The 18064-nt window shown below is 40.3% G+C and overlaps 1 protein-coding gene across 1 annotated transcript; it reads right to left on the reverse strand.

Moving 5' to 3' along the window:
* Positions 1–215: 215 nt before the first annotated feature.
* Positions 216–17884, reverse strand: mapkapk3 (MAPK activated protein kinase 3). The gene is made up of 10 exons (XM_084927716.1): positions 17123–17884; positions 11523–11662; positions 8845–8909; positions 8606–8685; positions 8369–8495; positions 8137–8212; positions 7855–7979; positions 4378–4463; positions 4203–4283; positions 216–2542 (listed from the first exon to the last, which is right to left on the reverse strand). Exons 1-10 carry the CDS (start codon positions 17423–17425, stop codon positions 2387–2389), a joined length of 1239 nt encoding a protein of 412 aa, XP_084783842.1. The 5' UTR covers positions 17426–17884; the 3' UTR covers positions 216–2386.
* Positions 17885–18064: the final 180 nt, after the last annotated feature.

Here is an 18064-nt window from a genome sequence, read left to right on the forward strand (position 1 = left end):
TTGACGTAATGCTGCGTTTAATTGGACAATACACACAGGAAGACTCCTGGTATAAAATAGTTTTCGGAGAGTTATTGCACCTGTGACGGAAAGAATGGAAGAAAGACTACAAAATATGATGTGTGCAGTATGATCAGTGCAAGATGAATCACACCAAATGGAGACCTGTGATCTTGGAGAGATTCTCGGTGGTTCCAATGGTACTAACATTTATTTTTGTGCTTCTTTTCATATTTTTCTGTGACAAAACCCAACTTAATTTATTTAAAGTTCTAAGACAACAATTGTGGAAAAAAAATGAAGTCAAGGCGCATCTAAGTATCAGTTATAGCTGCAGTAAAGAATTCTCCGATCTTCCATACAATGCTATGAAATGAAGCACACATGCACTGAGCTACCAAGCACTGTGACCCTCTGGAGATAATATAAGCATCATGTGACATGCCTGTGAGGACTTGAGGCTATTTTGGTGGCAATGATGATACCCTTAACTATAATAGTGATGGTGAGACTAATTGTCAAGCAGGAGCCTGCAAATGCAGATCTGTGAATAAAGAATAAAGACAGCCTCGCATACAAACACACAGAAAAGATAAGATAGGACGACATCGGGGAAACGACGAGGCATGGGCAGAAAAACACGTGGAAATGGAAACGACCAGGACTCGGGAGGCTTCATGTACAACACAGACTATTCATGACGGGGTGGAGTAGAAACAGTGGAAAGTCACGTAACTCTCCACCGACCTTCAGCACATTCCTCCCTAAAGGCTAAAGAGATCAAACCACTCACCCTATGCTCCTGCTGTTAGCCTCGCACCCAAAACCTCTCACAGTACACCAGGATAACCACATTTTAAAAAAACTGTGTTTGATAACAGCAACCAAATGACTCAATCAAAGATGTAATTTGTGATCCCCCACTGAGGAAACAGACTCCTAACTTAAGCAGGCATGCTTTAATTTTTTTTATTGTCATCCTTTTGGTTTGCAACCCTTTGCTCTTGAGGAATTACGCAAAAAAAGGGAAGTGTTCAAGACACTGTCATGTCAACATCATGTTAGTAATTGAGACATAGTGGTACATCATGACTGGACTTGTCTCTGTATTATGGAGCGATTAGCACAAAAACATTCCCTCCCCTAATTCGTCATGAGGCAAAAAAACATCCTTTGGAATATGCTGTGATATTTCACTCGGGGAAAGCTGAGACTTTATTGTTTTATTCTCAGAACTTCTAAACTTCTTACGTTCACAGAGGCCCGAAGAAGAGCTGTGCAGTCCTGCTGACAGTATGGCAACATCCCAAAGGCAGAAAAGCCAAGTAGCTTTTTATGATCAGCGTCCCCTTAACACTCTCAGCATCACATGATCAAAGTGGGCTAAAGGTTGCAATCATAAACATGAAAATGTTGACCTTTTGCAGTTGAATGACATGTCAGATGGCTGCGTCCCACAGAACTACTTCGCTGCTCCTATTAATAGCAGCCTGACAAAGCCTGAAATACACGATACCAAAAAAAAGAAAAATGTTGCCACATCCACAGGAAACGTTTCTGTCACACGAAAACTCCTATTTTAAGTTTAGGAGCATGTTTAGAACCACCATGTGGAAAATCTTAGCATCTATGTGAAGTGGATTCACCCAACATAAGAGGTTTCCTGTCTCCCTGCTAAGGTTGTATTTTAAAGAGAAACTGTAGTCACAATTTACTGGAAGCATTTTATCACCACAGTGACACATAAGAAATTTCTCAGGAAAACTGACACAACTTGCCAATGCAACACAACCAGCCGTTAGCCCACTGCAGCTACAGGAAGCTGACAGTCTGAGTGCTGCTCTGTTAACAGGACACCAGACTGATCTGCAGCAGTGATTCTGTACAAAAAAGTTTCTCAGATGGAAGCGATTGTGGAGGCTACATTTTATTAACATTTTAGGATTTTGAATCCTAAAAGGAAGGCAGCAAACGAAGGACGATATTAAGACAAAAGACAATAATGAGCCTTTTAGTTTCACAGTCTGTCCACAGTTAGTTTCTTTGAGTGTGATCTGCACACAACTGCATAGTTACACCTTAGACAGGTAAATCCAGCATTCAAATACACAACATATACCACTACAAATATCTCTACACACAGGTACTCTTACAAACAGCCCAGCCCCCTCCCCAAAAAGAAAAGACATTATTACACAAAATAATTAAAAACAGAGAGGCCTGCGGTGACAACAGACAGGTGATATCACGTCTCCACCTCCCCGAAATATCCAGGTTTAACTCTGGCGTTCCTAATGTCTCTTATTTTAGAGCGCACTTGCTTGAAGTTGAGTCTCTCAGAAGTCTAAAGCACCTCTTGAACCTTCCACCAAAGCTCATCCTTGCCTCACTGACTCTGGCATACCGTGGACCCACTCTTGCCCCCCGCAGCGGCCTTCTTGCGCCTCTTGTTGAGCAGAGGGTTGCTGGAGGTGTCGAGATCTTTGATCTTCACCTGGTCATAGTCCACACGCATGGTCGCTAAAGCGCTGGTCATCTCTTCCTGCGAGAGAAGAGGCAGATGTTGGAGTATTTAGCTGGCGCTCACGGATGTGGAAACCGTTTGCTTTTTACCAGTGGCACATGTATGTTTCCAAAGAGCAGCCAGTTAGCTTAGCATAACGTCAAGACATAAAATGGAGAAAACAAGCAAGCACGCTAAAGCTAATGAATTAACGCAATATGTCTGCTTTTTATTTTCTAAACAAAAAGTATAAAAAGGAGGAGCTGAGGTTTTAGTGAGGACTGTTTCTCAGCAGGGAACAGTTGCAGGTGTTGGTCAAGAAACTGTGAGGACATAAAACCCAAAGAGCCTGCAACTTTTTTTTGTTTACACATCAGTATAGGTCTGAATTTAAAAAAAAGAGATGATATGTTAACCAGATAAGCTTTAAAAGTGCTGATAAGTGGAATTTATTGCTGTAGGATGGTGTCAGGTTAGCAGTTTCCTGGCTTCACATTACCCCAAAATAATTAGAGCTGACATCTATCCTCTCGTTAGTCATTTTTCACACCATCAACTCTTAGAAAGGAAACAAAGGAGGATGTTTCCTATAATGTCAAAATCTTTGCTGCAAAGGCTTCCACGCAGTTCGCTGCTGTTCAAGATCTGTGCAGCAGGAAAAAACTAAGCAAAGGTAGAAAGAAAAAGGGAAACAGGCTGGAAATATTTTTATGATTTAAAAAAAGGACTGAAGTCAAAATGAGTCAGAACAGACCTCAGAGAAAACTAAACCTTTTTCATTTACTGTGAATAAAGCCCAATATAAAGACTGCACCCTCTTGACTCTTTGCTTTTTGAGAAGTGGCCTTTTATGCAACACTGTACCCAGTACCCACTGCAGAAATGAACAGTGGTGTATTGTGAGCGTATCATTTTGCTGAATGGTCTTTTCACACCTTATCATGACAAACCTGTTCATTTAGCTGTTGTGAAGGAATGTGCCATTCCACATGTTATTTACAGGGATTGAAAATAAGTGATTGCCTAAGTGAGACATTTTGTACATTTCTGCATGGTTGAATGAACTTGATATGAGGAAGCGGTGTTTTCTTTTGTTTAGTAGTTTAAATCAGGAAAAAATGCAGGAATGGCAAAAGGTAAGCTAAGCTTAGGTGTGTTTGGGTTAAATATTAAACTGTAACTCATACAGTTGTACAGACTGCGAACACTTCTTCACCCTGCTGGTTGTCAGGAGATAATCAGGATGTAAACACATGAGGATGGCAGTTTTCCTCACATTTCAATCATTAGAATATTTAAAGGGCCACTTTGCTGTTTTCACACATGAAAATCTGTTTAGAGGTTGTTAGGGTTTTACTCCAACAGCTGAAATTGTTGTATATGTCCTCTGTGGTTCTGAGCTTTTTAATGATGTGATTGTAAGCGGCCTTGATTACATCATATGTATGCCTTTAGGTGCATTTCAGAGCGGACATGGAGGCTCGAGGTTTCAAGAGAAACCAGAGTAAACTGGGACATTCTCATGCATTCTGGAAAGTTACCAGTTCAATATTTTTGGAGTTTGCCCCCATACTGGTCTATAAACCACTGCAACATTAACTGAAACCCTACCGCAAGCTGAACATTTCAGCAGCCTATCATTAACAAGCTGTAATGTCAAGATGTGACCAGAGGGGGTCGATGTTGTCGTGCTACTGACCTTCACGTCCTCCCACATCTCTCTGTCTTCTGTCAGGACCCGTGTGGTGTGCAGGGGAGTGGAAGGAACCATCATGGACTGCTGCAGAGTCAAAACACAAACACAGATGAGGACGTAAGCAAACAGATGCACAGACGAGCAGGAAACAGTAGATGAGGCGTGTACGGGTGCTTACATTGATCCAGGGGTGGTTCATAAACTGGGTGATGGTCATTCTCTCGTTAGGGTCTGTCTTCAGTAGTTGGTGGATCAAATCTTTTGCTGGGAGAAACAAGGCAATGCAAAGTTTACAACTTTTCACATGATGTTTGCCTTGGAGATAAAATGTCCTATTTATAGTGGATTTTGATGTGTTGAATTCAAATGTCACTATTAAAACAGCTGCTTGTCTCATTGTTTTATATATTGGTAGATAAGTTGAAAATATATGCTGTGATTTGCTGAAACATGGGCAAATGTACAGGGAAATACAGGATATAAGGCAAAAACAGAGTTTTCACAGTTTTAACAACCATCAAAGTGAATATTTTGCATGGCCACCTTTATTCTTTAACAAAGGCTGAACTCTTAGGCATGCTTTCTTGTAATTTCTTCAACTAGTCTCGAGGTTCAGACTCTGGGGAGAACAGACTGATAGTGTTTTATCTATTATCAGTGCATTTGGGATCCCTGTCATGCTTTACAGAGAAGCTGTTGCCAGCCAGGTGCTTTCCAGATGGTATTTCAAAATATTTTATTTAAAAATCTGACTTTTGTAACATCAATTTTGAAAATATACCCAGTACCACTGTCTGAAATTAGCTCCATGGAAGCGGAATATAAAGAAATCACATGTGGCTCAAGACTTTTGTACAGTACTGTATATAAATAAGACTTGATATGAAAAAAAAAATGGTTTTCCCCCCAGTTGCTGATGTTTCCACAACCAAACTTATTGAATTAACAAAATATTTCACTGGTGCATTTTCTGTGAGTCAAAGTACTTTCAACAGCACACTGTGAAGGAAAAGGAAAATATTACTCAGGGATATTATGCTAAAAAAAACCCTTGTAACTTTAATTTGCATCATTACAAATTGGTTAAGGTTAAATCAAAGGTCAGAGCAGAGTTTAAATATAATACCAAGAAGAAGAAGGAGTCACTGGAGCAAACGGAGCCACATATTTAACAGTGGATGCAATTTAATGAGACGGTGACAATGGACAGAATATTGAACATTAGAACAAGAATCCCAAACTACCTGGCTATATCTGAAAAAGTAATCCCCGCCTAAACCTAATAACTGGTTGTGTTACCCTTGGCAGGAAGAATTGCAATCAAGTGTTTGTGTAGGAATTTTGGCCCACTCATCTTTGGAGAATTATTTTAAATCAGTCACATTGGAGGGTTTTCGACTACGAACCGCCTGTTTAAGGTCAAAGCATCTCAATCACATTTCAGTCTACTTTGACTAGGCCACTTCAAAACCTTCATTTTGGTTCTTTGAGCCATTCACAGGTAGACTTGCTGTTTTTTTTACGGACCTCTGTCCTGCTGTGCACCTGAGCTTCAGGGCATAAACTGATGGCCACAGTTCAGGATTTTGTGGTAGAGCAGAATTCACGGTTCCATCAGTTACAGCAAGTCGCCCAGATCACCTTTTGTCTCGTCAGTCCAGACTTATACCCAAGTCAAAGCCTTGGGTATAATCAAGATGGTTTTTGGCAAATGTGAGACGAGCCCTTGTGAGTTTTTTTTTGGTCAGCAGTGGTTTTCTCCTTGGACCTCCCCCATAGATGCCTCATGAACTCTGAACTTAACTGAGGCACGTGAGGCCTGAACACCTTTTTTGGAAAATTTCTAACATTTTGAGTTATTTTCCAGTGTTAGAAAATCAGCACTGCTCAGTGTTGGTCATTGTTAATCTTCAAAACTGACTAGGTTACTTTAAAAAATATAACACTGTCAAAAGTGTTCATTTAACACTCAGATTGGTGGACCCATGTAGACACTCTCTAGTGTCAATTTAACACTGGAGATTTTGCTGTGTAACCTTTCTAAGACTGATAGTTGTCAGTGACTTTTTAAATTAGGTCATGGCATGAAATGTTGCTTTTTGAGATCTTTTAGCTTGTTTCACTTTGTCAGGCAGTTTCTCTTTTAGCGACTTCTTGATTCGACAGGTCTGGCAGCAATCGGGCCTGGGTGTGACGGGTGAAATTAAACTCAGCTTTCTAAAGAAATGTGGTTCATCATTTATCACTCACTGTTAATTCATGATTTAACAAGGGAGGGAATCATTTTTTCACACACAGCCAGGTTGGTTTGGATAGTATTTTTTCCCTTAATAAAAATAATCATCATTTAAAAACTGCATTTTTATTTATGTGGGTTATCTTTCTCTAATATTACATTTTTTATGATCTGAAACATTTAATTGTGAAAATATACACATATACACAAATATACACAAAACTAAGAAACCAAGAAGGGCCAAATACTTTTTAACCACACTGTAAGTAAAGTTTAAAGAGCCGGCAACAGCGAGATGCAAACTGGGGCAAGATTATATCTTGCTGTATATGATTCTCGAAAATGTTTCTGTATGATAATATCTTAACTTGACATACATTGACATTTAGTAAATCTGCAGAATTGGCCTGAGTGCAGCCCCTGCTGTTTAAGGTTTCCTGTTTCTGACAAGAGAGACCGCAAGCAGACAAGCAGGCCAAACGCGCATGAATGCAGATAAACACTGCTGTGTCACACATGATTGTAAACATTTGTAAAACCTGCAAATGTTTACAATAAAAAGACAAATATATTAAAAATGTTTTTTTTATTGTAAACATTTGTAAAACCTGCAAATGTTTGCAATAAAAAGACAAATATATTAAAAATGTTTTTTTTGTAATTCTCTCACAAAAACTCAGATTTTTAGCCTACAGGTGTTTCTCTTCATATGGATTAAACAGAGGAAAGCTACAGACTTTCTTTTGCTGCCATACAAGTTGTAGAAAATTTGTACATTTTTGAAGAATGAAACATATTTATGAATTTTGCATCTCTTAAACAGCACAGTGGCTTTAATTTGACACGTCTAAGGAATTTACAGTAATTTTAGAAAATTTTAGTTTTGTTTTTTATAAACGACCCTCCGTTTGAGATCTGATATTTTTCATAGGCCAAGTCGGTCAGCTGATCTCAACCTCAACAAGCAGCAACTGAAGGAGGCTGCAGTAAAGGCCTGGCAGAGCATCTTAAGATAGGAAGCACAACATTTGGTCTGTGGTTTCTAGACTTCAAAAAGTATCTGACTGCAGAGGTTTTTTATCCAAGTATAAAAAAAATCATTTTATTTAAAATTATGCTACTTTGTCCAGTTGAACCTCTGAAAATGGCAGACTAAGCAGAAAAAATGGCTTTAATTTTCTAAATAGTTTATACAAAATTTTATATATTATATAATTTTTATCAAACCCCTTGTCAAAGCTGTAAATCTGCACTTAAATCATCTGTTTGATTTAAAATCCACTGTGCTGGTGTAAAGAGGCAACCCTACAAAAACTGTGTCCAAAAACAAATAGACCTGACGGTAACTATGTGTGCTCGTTGCCTGTATGGCTGCAAGCTATTTTACTGTTTGACAGTGTTTCAGTTTGAGTTCCTCACCTTCCTGTGACACCTCCGACCACTCTGGATTAGGAAATTCATACTGGCCCATCCTGATCCTCCTCTTCATCCCAGGAGAAATGGCTTGGCCTGTATTCGAGTAAAACGGAGGGAAGCCGCACAATCTGCAGAGACAAACAAGCCGTAATGATGACGACCATTTAAAAACGTAATAAAATTAAGTAGCGCTTCTTGTAACAATATCCAAATACAAATACATGCGTCGTACAATAACATCTGTGGTGAAATCAGCACTGGCCTCCACACAAAGACAGTACTCACAGGATGTACATGATGACGCCCAGAGACCACATGTCACATGACTTGTCGTACTTCTCTGGACCCAGAACCTCGGGAGCTTATCAACAGGAATACACACGTACAAGCAATATAACAGTGGAGATTAGGGCACAGGCAAAAAGTGACTCAGCAGCTTATTACTGTCATTTTGAAACATCTGGCTCATTTGTTAATATGGCCCAAACCCATCCCAGGACAAAGTAAGACATCTTACCCACATAGTACGGAGTATAACAAGGAGTCTGCAAAGGATTGTGCAGCGTGGTCTCCTTTGCAAAGCCAAAGTCTGTCAGTTTGAGGACCGCATTTCTCTCTTTACTTGTGTACAGCAGGTTCTCTGGCTGGAGGTGGAAGCAGCAGAGGAAAACAAGTGAACCAAGCTTTCACCAAACTACCCAGACATGACATCACATGCTTCACGATTTGGGCACTGAACTTCATCTCTGCGTACCTTGATGTCTCTGTGCGCGATATCAATGTTGTGGAGAAAATCGATGGCCGTGCCGATGTCCCTCATAATCTCTGATGCCTCTGGGAGGAAAAACAGGTAAGCAGACTCTCTCAAACCAGAAGCAATTCCAGTGTTAAAACAACAGGAGGCACAAATGAAAGAGAGCTCGCTTTAACTAGTTAACACGTCACCGTTGCTGTGTATCCATCACGTGGAGTCTGCCCTCCATCAGTCCTCACCTTTTTCAGTGAACGCCTGGTCTCCTCTGGCCTGGATTCTGCTGAACAGCTCTCCTCCCTCCATACTGGACACATAGACAAGCAGGGAGAGAACAGGGATCAGTGTATTATAGAATAGTACCCGCATTTCTGTTAGTACACGTGTAACACTTTTACAAAGTGCTTCACAGTTTGGATAAAAAGGCTTTAAAAATAAGTGTACATATTTGTACAGAGTCAAGCTCACAGCCTTTCATTCAATCCTGTATACACACACTGCTGTACACGAAGATTAGGTGAACAAAAAGCCACAGATAACAGACAAAAGATTCAAACAAACCACAGAGCCAACCATCAGCCAACCTGATAAGGAAGGCTGTTCCAAAGTTAAGGGTCTAAAGTGTGATCACGTCTGGTTTTAAAATAAGTGTGTGGAACAGATGGGTGACCCTGTTCAGACGACAGGAGACTAGAGCTCTGCTACAGGAGCCTGTCCATGTAAGGTTGTCTGTAAATTACACATTAGAGATCATTAAAGATCCGCTTGCCTTTACACCAAAATTTGGGAGCATTTTTTTCAATCAGTAAAGGAAAGGAAGACCAAAAGAAATGTTGGTCTTCCCCCAAAGCAAAAGCACCAGGATTATTTTAAACTACTATTGTTATTTTTTAAAGTGGGGATTCTTTTACTTAATTATGAACTATTTACTCACACTGCTAAATCTTTTGGAGTTTCTTCTGTGACGAAACGGTAAGTGAAATAATAAAAATACTGAGTGAAAGTGAAACCGAGACAGTTTAAAAACAGGAAGAAGGGAAAAGCACCAAATTCATACTAAACAGAACGGTGTTTATACTGAATGAGTGTGCCATTATTAATTCATCTTGCAGTGATATAAACACTATTTGTCACTTCTGTAGTGTCATTAATGACTTAGTAACACAATAAGAGGTTATTTTGCAATAACATAAACGTTTGGTTTCATTTTATATCTGAGAAACGTTCAGAGACTCACTACCAAAAACATCTTGAGCCAGATGATTGTGCTTCCCACTCTCCACTTTCATTGTGTGTCATAGAGAATCACTGATACCTGAAACTCCACCTTGAGTTCTTTGGAAAAATGTCTCCATAATTGCATTAAGTAAGCACACTTACTCTAGCACGCTTCTTGTGGATCACAAATGAACTGAGAGCTGAAGGAGGAACGGGAGCTGCTAAGCTACCCACAGCGAGCCGAGCAACTTCCTTCATACAGGAAGCAGCAGACATTCTCTCGCTGTGTGTGTACCGTCAAGGTCACTACGCACATATTACAAACACCTGCCATGTCAGTCAATGCGGTGATGACAATCACTCTTTAAAATTCCCACATACTGAGCAAAGGTGTCATGCCTATGGAGTACCTTTTATTTCCTCTGAATTATTCGCATTTTCTCCCTTAGAGAAATAAAAAGTCCAGAGTTCAAACATGTGTCAAAGCACACCCACACACACGCACACACAGTTATGCGTCCTTCACTCATATTCACCTTAACTGTAGCTACTTTCCAAACCTTTAACCTTCTCCTACCTTACAACATGCATTGACTTGGACAGTCACCATATGTAGACAAGTGTTTTTGTCCTTATAAGGAAAACACTTCCCCACAACATGAGTAATACCTGAACCACACACACACGCACACACACACACACTTACACAAACACACAGACTGTTTAGCAATGGCGTTGAATTCATTACAAACAGTTTGTCATGACACATGAATTCCAGATGAAATTCTGTCTCTATGTCAGCTTCAGAGCAGCAGCTCTTATAACTGACCTTTAACTTGTATAAAGTTAAAGGTCACTATGGCTCAGTGGGGCAGAGCTTATTATGTAACTAAACATGTGTTACACATATTTAAAAAAAAAAATAGACCCTTTTCTCCCAGCGGCCATGTGACATGACGTAGCTGGAAAACGCAGGTGTTACTAATCACATAATTAAGGCTCGTGTCAACATGGCTGCCGTGACGTCTGCATAACGTTCGAGGGAATCCACAGATGATGCAAGCGTGTGCCCGGCTCTATCCTAACCTAACCTCAGTAAAGAACTAGTGTTATTATTTGACAGAAGGAGACCATATACAGGACGGCCTCTTAATTCTGTTTATATTTAGCCCAACTAACACTTTGAGCTTGAGTTGCTGTTATCTGTGCAGTTACAGTGTCACAACAGCGTTGATAGTATCTTGTTGGAAAAACATGTGGGCATGTTGTAAGACCTTAATCACTGCTGAGCTCATTTTCTTTGTTTGTCATGAAGCAAGGTTAAAAAAAAAGAGAGAGAAAAAGCAAAAGTGGAAACTGTAAAAATGATGCCGGGCAACTTTAGCTTGTTATTTTTAATCTATCACTTTGTTATGTTGTCATTTATTCAAAGGGCGTCATCTTACACCATCTCTTGTCCTACTCAGAGCTGTGACTTATGGGACTCTGTACCCACTCCGAGCTCTTTTTCACATTAAAATACTGATTCATCATTACATCCTACAGAATGAAAACTTCTTTAATGTCATGCTTTCAACAAAAAGAGAGCAGACTTGCTCTAAGTTTCAAGACACTGTTGTTTATTTTAAGAAAAGCTTTAAATAGGAAAGTACAGAGAAAGTGTTTGATTCAAGGAAGTGCTAACTGACTGGTGAGATCCTACCACTCCATGATGATGAGCAAGCACTTCTTCCCGTGATACATGTTCTCGTAGAGGCTCAGGATGCGAACGATGTACGGCCCTCCTGACACTCGCCAGTGGAGCTCCACCTCTCGCCTCGCTTTGGGACTATCATAGAGAATCTGGGAGAGACGCAGAGAGAAGGACAGATCATGTCACGTTATGTAATCGTTTATAAGGAGTCATTCAACTTTAACATGGATAGTTTTGGTGTAGTGTAACAAAGCAGCAGCATCATTTTATAAAAACATTTCCATACAGCTGGCAGAAAACAATAAATAAAGTTAAAAATCAATTGCTGTTAATTATAAACTGTGTTTACAGCAAAAAAAAAAATCCAAATATTTCCTGGGATTTATTTATCTTAGTCCAGGAAAGCAGTTTTTGTTTTTTTCTGCATAATATGATATACATGAGCCAAGCTGATAAGTAGATGAATCAATACTAAATACATTGATGGTAAAAATAATTGACATCGTCTTAGGTTTTACATGTCAAGACATATGTGGGTCTAAAAATTTGGCAAATACGTTCTTGTATGAAAAAATTACATGATATATTACACTGTGTTGTTATTTTTTTTTTAACAAAAAGTCAGTCAAAAACTGTAAAAGCAGTGAGCAGGACATCCCTACTGCTTACAAAGGAGTTAAGAGGGTAAGTATGAGCCAGGTGTTGCTGGGCAGATGCATTCAATGCTATAAAAGCAGATGATTTTTGGCAGTTCTCTGGTCTGCAGCATTCAGGTGTGTGTTACACAACGTCAAGACATCACGAGTGATCTTGTTGCTCATCAGTCTTGGTTTTAGTCTGATTACTCACAACTGGAAAACATTCAAGACATCAAATTGACCCCAAGGTCAGACAATGCAGTTATACCTCAGACTCCACAGGCCTCAGTTGGTATGTTAAATGTTAAAGTTTGTGACAGGACAAATAGAAAAAGACTGAACAAATATGGCTTTTTTTGAGAGGTGACTGGGGAAAAAAAGCATCTTCAATCTAAAAAGAACATTTGCAGCACATCTTAGCATTGCAAAGTTTCATATGAACAAACCAATGTGGAGATGTTGCGCCATATTTCACAGTGTTACGTTTGGTGAAAACCAAACACAGCACATCGGCACAAACACCCCACACCAACTGTCGAGCACGGTGGTGGAGGGGGTGATGATTTTGGTTTGCTTTCCAGCCACAGGACCTGGGTACCTTGCACTCATTGAGTCAACCGTGAACTCCTCTGTATACCAAAGTACTTTAAATTCAAAGGTGAGGGCGTCTGTGCAACAACTACAGCTTGGGCTAAACTGGGTCAATGATACTGTTTTGATCCCAAGCACAGCAGCAAATCCACGACAGAATGACTGAAAAAGAAAAGAATCAAGGTGTTGACCCAGTCAAAGTCCAGACCTCAACCTGACGCAAAGGCTGTGGCATGACCCCAAGAGAGCTGTGCATAAACAAATACCCATAACATTGCAAAGAAAGTGGGCCAAAATTAATTCACAAAGATGTGAGAGACTGATACTCATACAGAAAACCATTACTTAAGGTTACTGCAGCTAACGGTGATTCTACAAGCTACTGAATCGTGAGGTGTGCTTAGTCTCTTACACAACTTCTGTATTTTAGCTTAGCTATTGTTTAATAAGTAATGATTTATAATCTCATGCTGCGTGCTGTTCCTCCGTTGAGGTGGCATTTAAATAGTTTTAACAACTGGTGAGAATCAGATGATTTTTTTGTTGTTATGTAAAACCAAACAACAGAAAGAGGGTACTTTATTTTCAAAACGACTGTAAGTGGATTGGTAGTTCAAGCTCTAACATCAGTATAAGAACTGATGCCTATAAATACTGGAATACTGGAATAGCCGGGTACTCACACAGTTTGCAATACAGCAGACACACACACATACACACACACACACACACACACACACACACAGACGTACAAAGCAGGTGACAGACTTTGACATAGCACACAGTCAAGGGGTATTTTTGGATGTGACAGTGATGGAGCTATCCCCTGTTGTTCACAAGGCCGGTCTGCTTACAGACTGCGCCTAGAATACACAACACACACAGAGTTTGACTCACTGACGTATGACAGACACACATACATAAATCTGTGGTGTGTTACAGGTGACTTTCGCAAGGCTCTACCCAAGCAAATTGGATTCAGCTGGTGGGTAAACATGAAATTTCTTGGAAACTCCAAAATGCCGGAAAGAAACAGCTCATCTGTGTAGTGCCTTTTTTTCCTCTATCTTTTTTTGCTTGCTAATGTCAAAGAGGAAGCAAAGGGTTCAGAGGACGGCAGTGTGTTAAAAGAAGAAGTTGAGGGTTTCCGGTGTCTGATCTGCTACTATATGTGTCCTATTTTGCTCACCCTCGCCCACTTGCCTTGACTTTAAGCGGAGCAGTGGGCAGGTTTTGCTTTTGCTATGTAATTTATAGCTTTATGACTCCAATCAAGAGCAGATAGTTTATGAGCTGGTTTCCTTAATTTCCTGCAGCGAAATAGAATCGGCTCTAATAAAAAGGGGCCTGTAGCACTGTAGTAAAACATAAAAAGGGTTGCAGAGGAAAGACTAAGAGAACGAGACAGTTAATCTTCAGGAGGATTTTGTTCTTATTTAAAAGGGCGCGCAAACCAGTCAACGATGACTCGACACTCAGACGAATCGGATCTGTGTCAGGAGAAGCTTAAGAAACACTGAGACACACACCTTTAGCTGATAACGCCCACTAAGTTTAACCACATGCTCGAACATGTTTACTCTCTATTAAATATTAGTGAAATTCAAAGTGCTGGTCTGTATATCTTCATAAAAATGTGGTTTATCTTTACAACATCTGCCAATAAAGATCTGCTCATAAAGGCTACAGCAAAGTGGTCTAGAAAGCAGGAGACTGTGTAAGTGCTAAATACTAATGTCAGCAATCCTAACATGTTCATATTCAGAAAACATCAAAGATTTGTTGGGTTGTTTCTTTTGCTTTTGGACCAAAGTGATACACAGACTGATGATGCCAATCCTAGAATCACTTTTTTTTCTTTATAATGATTTAAAAAGCCTGAAAAACTCACTCAAAATTGTAAATGGCCTTTTTCTTCTATAGTGCTTTTCTACTTGAACCTCAGTCATTCACACACTTTGCTTTCTGTCTGACATTCACACTCTGATGAACACATCAAGGGAACTTCAGTTCAGTATCTTGCCCAAGGATGCAGATGACCTGTGCTCACAGCCACCTCTTAGAAGACTTCTACTGATCAAGTATAAAAATACTCACAATGCATTTTTGCATATAGAAAGTGGAAGTGAAGCAATGAAAACATAAAGTTCCTCTGTGCTGTAAAGGTACAGAGTGATCAGAGTGAACCCAACAAGACACCTCCAGCTCTGTTGGGTTGATGAGGTTTAAAAGCCTAAATCCTTCAATTCATTCAAGAGGACCCCAGAGACTGATTAACTTGTTGGAGGGAGCTTAACCCTAACCTATGACATCTTACAGAAACTTTCAAAACAAAAGTCTTTTTTGGAGCTGCCTTTAACCAAAACAGTGGGCATTTCCTTTATGGTTTGGATAATTTACACCCTGAAACACACTCATATGTGCAACAAGTGTGCCAAAGTGATAACCACAGAACCCAAAGCCACTGATAAGATTTTGACTATGAGTAAAACAGACCTGCGGGCCATTTAGCTTCACTCGAAAAGGCCCAATGTTCTCTTAAATGGAACAATCACCGGCCACATTTGTACTTCTGTCTAAGCAGTTAAAGGTGGAGGTCACGAACGCATCCAAACAGCACAGGGCTCTCTCTCCCATCCCCTGCTGTTAAGTAAGAAAAATCCAAGTTAAAAGAACCAAGATAACTTTAACTGCATTACACTGAAAGGATGGCTTTGTTCAAGCACTGCTGCAAAGTAGATTAAAGCCATAGCCATCTATTACATTCAGCGCTCAGAGCAACACTTAATTTAAAAACCCAATGGGCCGGTCATCCGACTCTACATCAGTCTAGCCTCTGTTTACTTTTACTCACTATTTAACTTGACATAACAAAATTAATCAAATTTACATAAACGGCTGTATGAACAAGCACAGTGCAAAAGAAAAACTACAGCAGCTACAATAGAGAAGACAGACTGAGCCATCAGAGGTGTTTCTTCTGCCGTCTCTTAACACCTTTTAACAGATCTTCAGAGAGAAGAAGATGGTCAGAGGCTTAATGTGATGCGTTCCCTCTCTACTTAGGTCACAGCGATCTATTGCAGGCTTTCCCCTACGGAACAGTGTGGTTGCAGTGACACACACACACACAGTCTTTTGGCAGAACATTAAAAGACACAAAACTTTCTTTGTGTGTTTCAGTTCTGTCATTACTTCTGACAAAAGACAAAAAATTGCTGGATTCAGATTAGCATTTTGCCTGAAGATTTTTTCCGCATCGGAAGTCTTTTTCATTTTAAGTAATTCTTTCTGCTCATATTTCTAAGCAGAATTGTTTTCTTTACCAGTCCCACCCATGATGCTATCAAGAAAAGTATCCCCTTTCTGATTTTGGCATTCTATCTTTTTTTTGTAATATTCAATTTCCTGCTGCAGTTTATCTCTTTTTTAAATCTTTAGCTTTAGTTTCTATCCCAAAGTTTTGGGTATGCTCTCCCTTTGACACTGCTGCCTGGCTGGCAGCTCAGATCCAGATGGATTACTGTAAGCCAGTAAATCTCTCCGGGTCTGTGGACCAGTGGTGACAGGTGAAAACCTGACGACCTGTGCATGTGTGCAGATGAGTGTGAAGGTTTCAACCGCTCCCAGAATAAAGTGTCACCATCACAGTCCGTGTCTCTTTGAAGCAGTGTAGCACGTGATATTTTATGGCTAGGTGACCACACACCCATTAACTTGGAACTGATTGCAAAAGGCTGACCTTCCAGGAAACACCACCAGATATGTGAATGTGAGCTCGGGGAGAAGCATGTACAGTGCATGTCAAACCCAGTATGATCAGTAGGTATATATACATGCAAAACCAGCAGTCTATTCATCTATCTGTCTATGTCAAACACTGGTTTTGTTAGTAACCTTTAACCTTTCATGTTCCTGGAAAAAGAAAATCCTACTTCCATAAAGGTCATAGTTCTTGATTCTTGTCTACACAAGTTTCCACTCTTATATTTTAAACCCACAGTGCAAACAAACACTTTAGGATAGCTTATGGACCCGTGTTTCCACACAGTTTGGTATTTAAACCATACTTGTATCAGATTAGGATCAAATTTAGAGGAGCAGCAAGTGATATAAATAAATACCTAGACACACCACCATAATCCAACATAATGGACTGACGCCTGTTTTTTCCAAATGGATTGACCAGTCTGGACAGTCGACATCTATGTTATTACATCCAAACAAAGTGAGAGATAAACTTGTATCAGAAACAGGTGTTCTTTCAGCTGGGATGATCTAGAGTTAACGCTTAAAAGCTATAAAGTCTGCAGTTATACTGTGAGAGTGTAAACAGGAGGGTCGGGGACAATTTATGATATACTCATGAGACTTCGATACCTTTAGCGCGCACTTCTCTCCAGTTTTCTTGTTAAAGCACTCGAGGACTTTGCCGTTGATCCCCAAGCCCAGAACCTGATTGGAGACTTTATAATCGTCCGTCACCGCGTTTCGCTTTATCTCCAGTTTAGGGTAAGTGGGCATGGGGAAGTGTGTGGACTCTGCGTCCTTCTTGTCGGCGGCTGGGAGAACTGCCGGCTGCTCTTGCTGCAGTTTCGGGTTGCCATCCGTGGAGTCTAACTCTGTCTCACCAGCATTTGGCGGTTGCAGAGCTTTTTGCTTTCCGTTTCCATTTTGCAGCATGTTTTACACCGGCTTGCTGTCAACAGCGGTGCACAGAGGGACAAACTGTGAGCAACTCTCCGGATTAACGCGATGAGTCCAGCCCTCCTCCGGTAAATGCGTAAAGCTGAGACCTCTAACGCATCCGCCTGTCCCGTGCAGACTCTACCACAGTGACTCCACTCTATCTTCACACAGGCTTACAAGTCAGAGTCCATTTGGGGAAACTACACTATAATTATATTCTTTAAATGTAGCTCTCTGAACTTTAGCGATCCGGGGTGGCCCGTGAGAGAAAATCTAAAAGAGAATTTGAGCGCAAATGAACCATTTAAGAAAATTCCAGTCAGACGTGTTTGGGGGGTAAAAAAAAAAGGGAAAAAAAGGCAGTGGTGACGATTATCTGTTGATCTCGGTTTCCCGCTGATCACTCCTTCAGCTGCATTCACATGGCCAGTCGCTGTCACAGTAGTTTAAGCGCCACCCTCCTTCAGTCAAGTCATATTTCTCAACTGACCTACGCGGCCGCCTTAAAGGAGCAGGACGGATATTCAAGCATCAAATGAGCGCTGCGGGGAGGTGAAACTAGTCAGTGGTAATAACGGTTGTATATTTGGCTGTGCAGAAAATACACACAAAAAAGGATCCAATTACCAAGTG

Source organism: Perissodus microlepis, chromosome 5 (genome assembly GCF_051167445.1).
Source record: "Perissodus microlepis isolate ML-2025 ecotype Zambia chromosome 5, ASM5116744v1, whole genome shotgun sequence".
NCBI lineage: Eukaryota > Metazoa > Chordata > Actinopteri > Cichliformes > Cichlidae > Perissodus > Perissodus microlepis.

Excerpts from the sequence above, each read along its gene's own strand:
- mapkapk3 (XM_084927716.1), bottom strand. The coding sequence starts at position 17,425 with ATGCTGCAAAATGGAAACGGAAAGCAAAAAGCTCTGCAACCGCCAAAT. Across the intron at positions 8,213-8,368 it reads TTATACTCCGTACTATGTGG|CTCCCGAGGTTCTGGGTCCA; the intron begins GTAAGATGTCTT and ends CCTGTTGATAAG. Across the intron at positions 4,284-4,377 it reads TGAACCACCCCTGGATCAAT|CAGTCCATGATGGTTCCTTC; the intron begins GTAAGCACCCGT and ends TTGACTCTGCAG.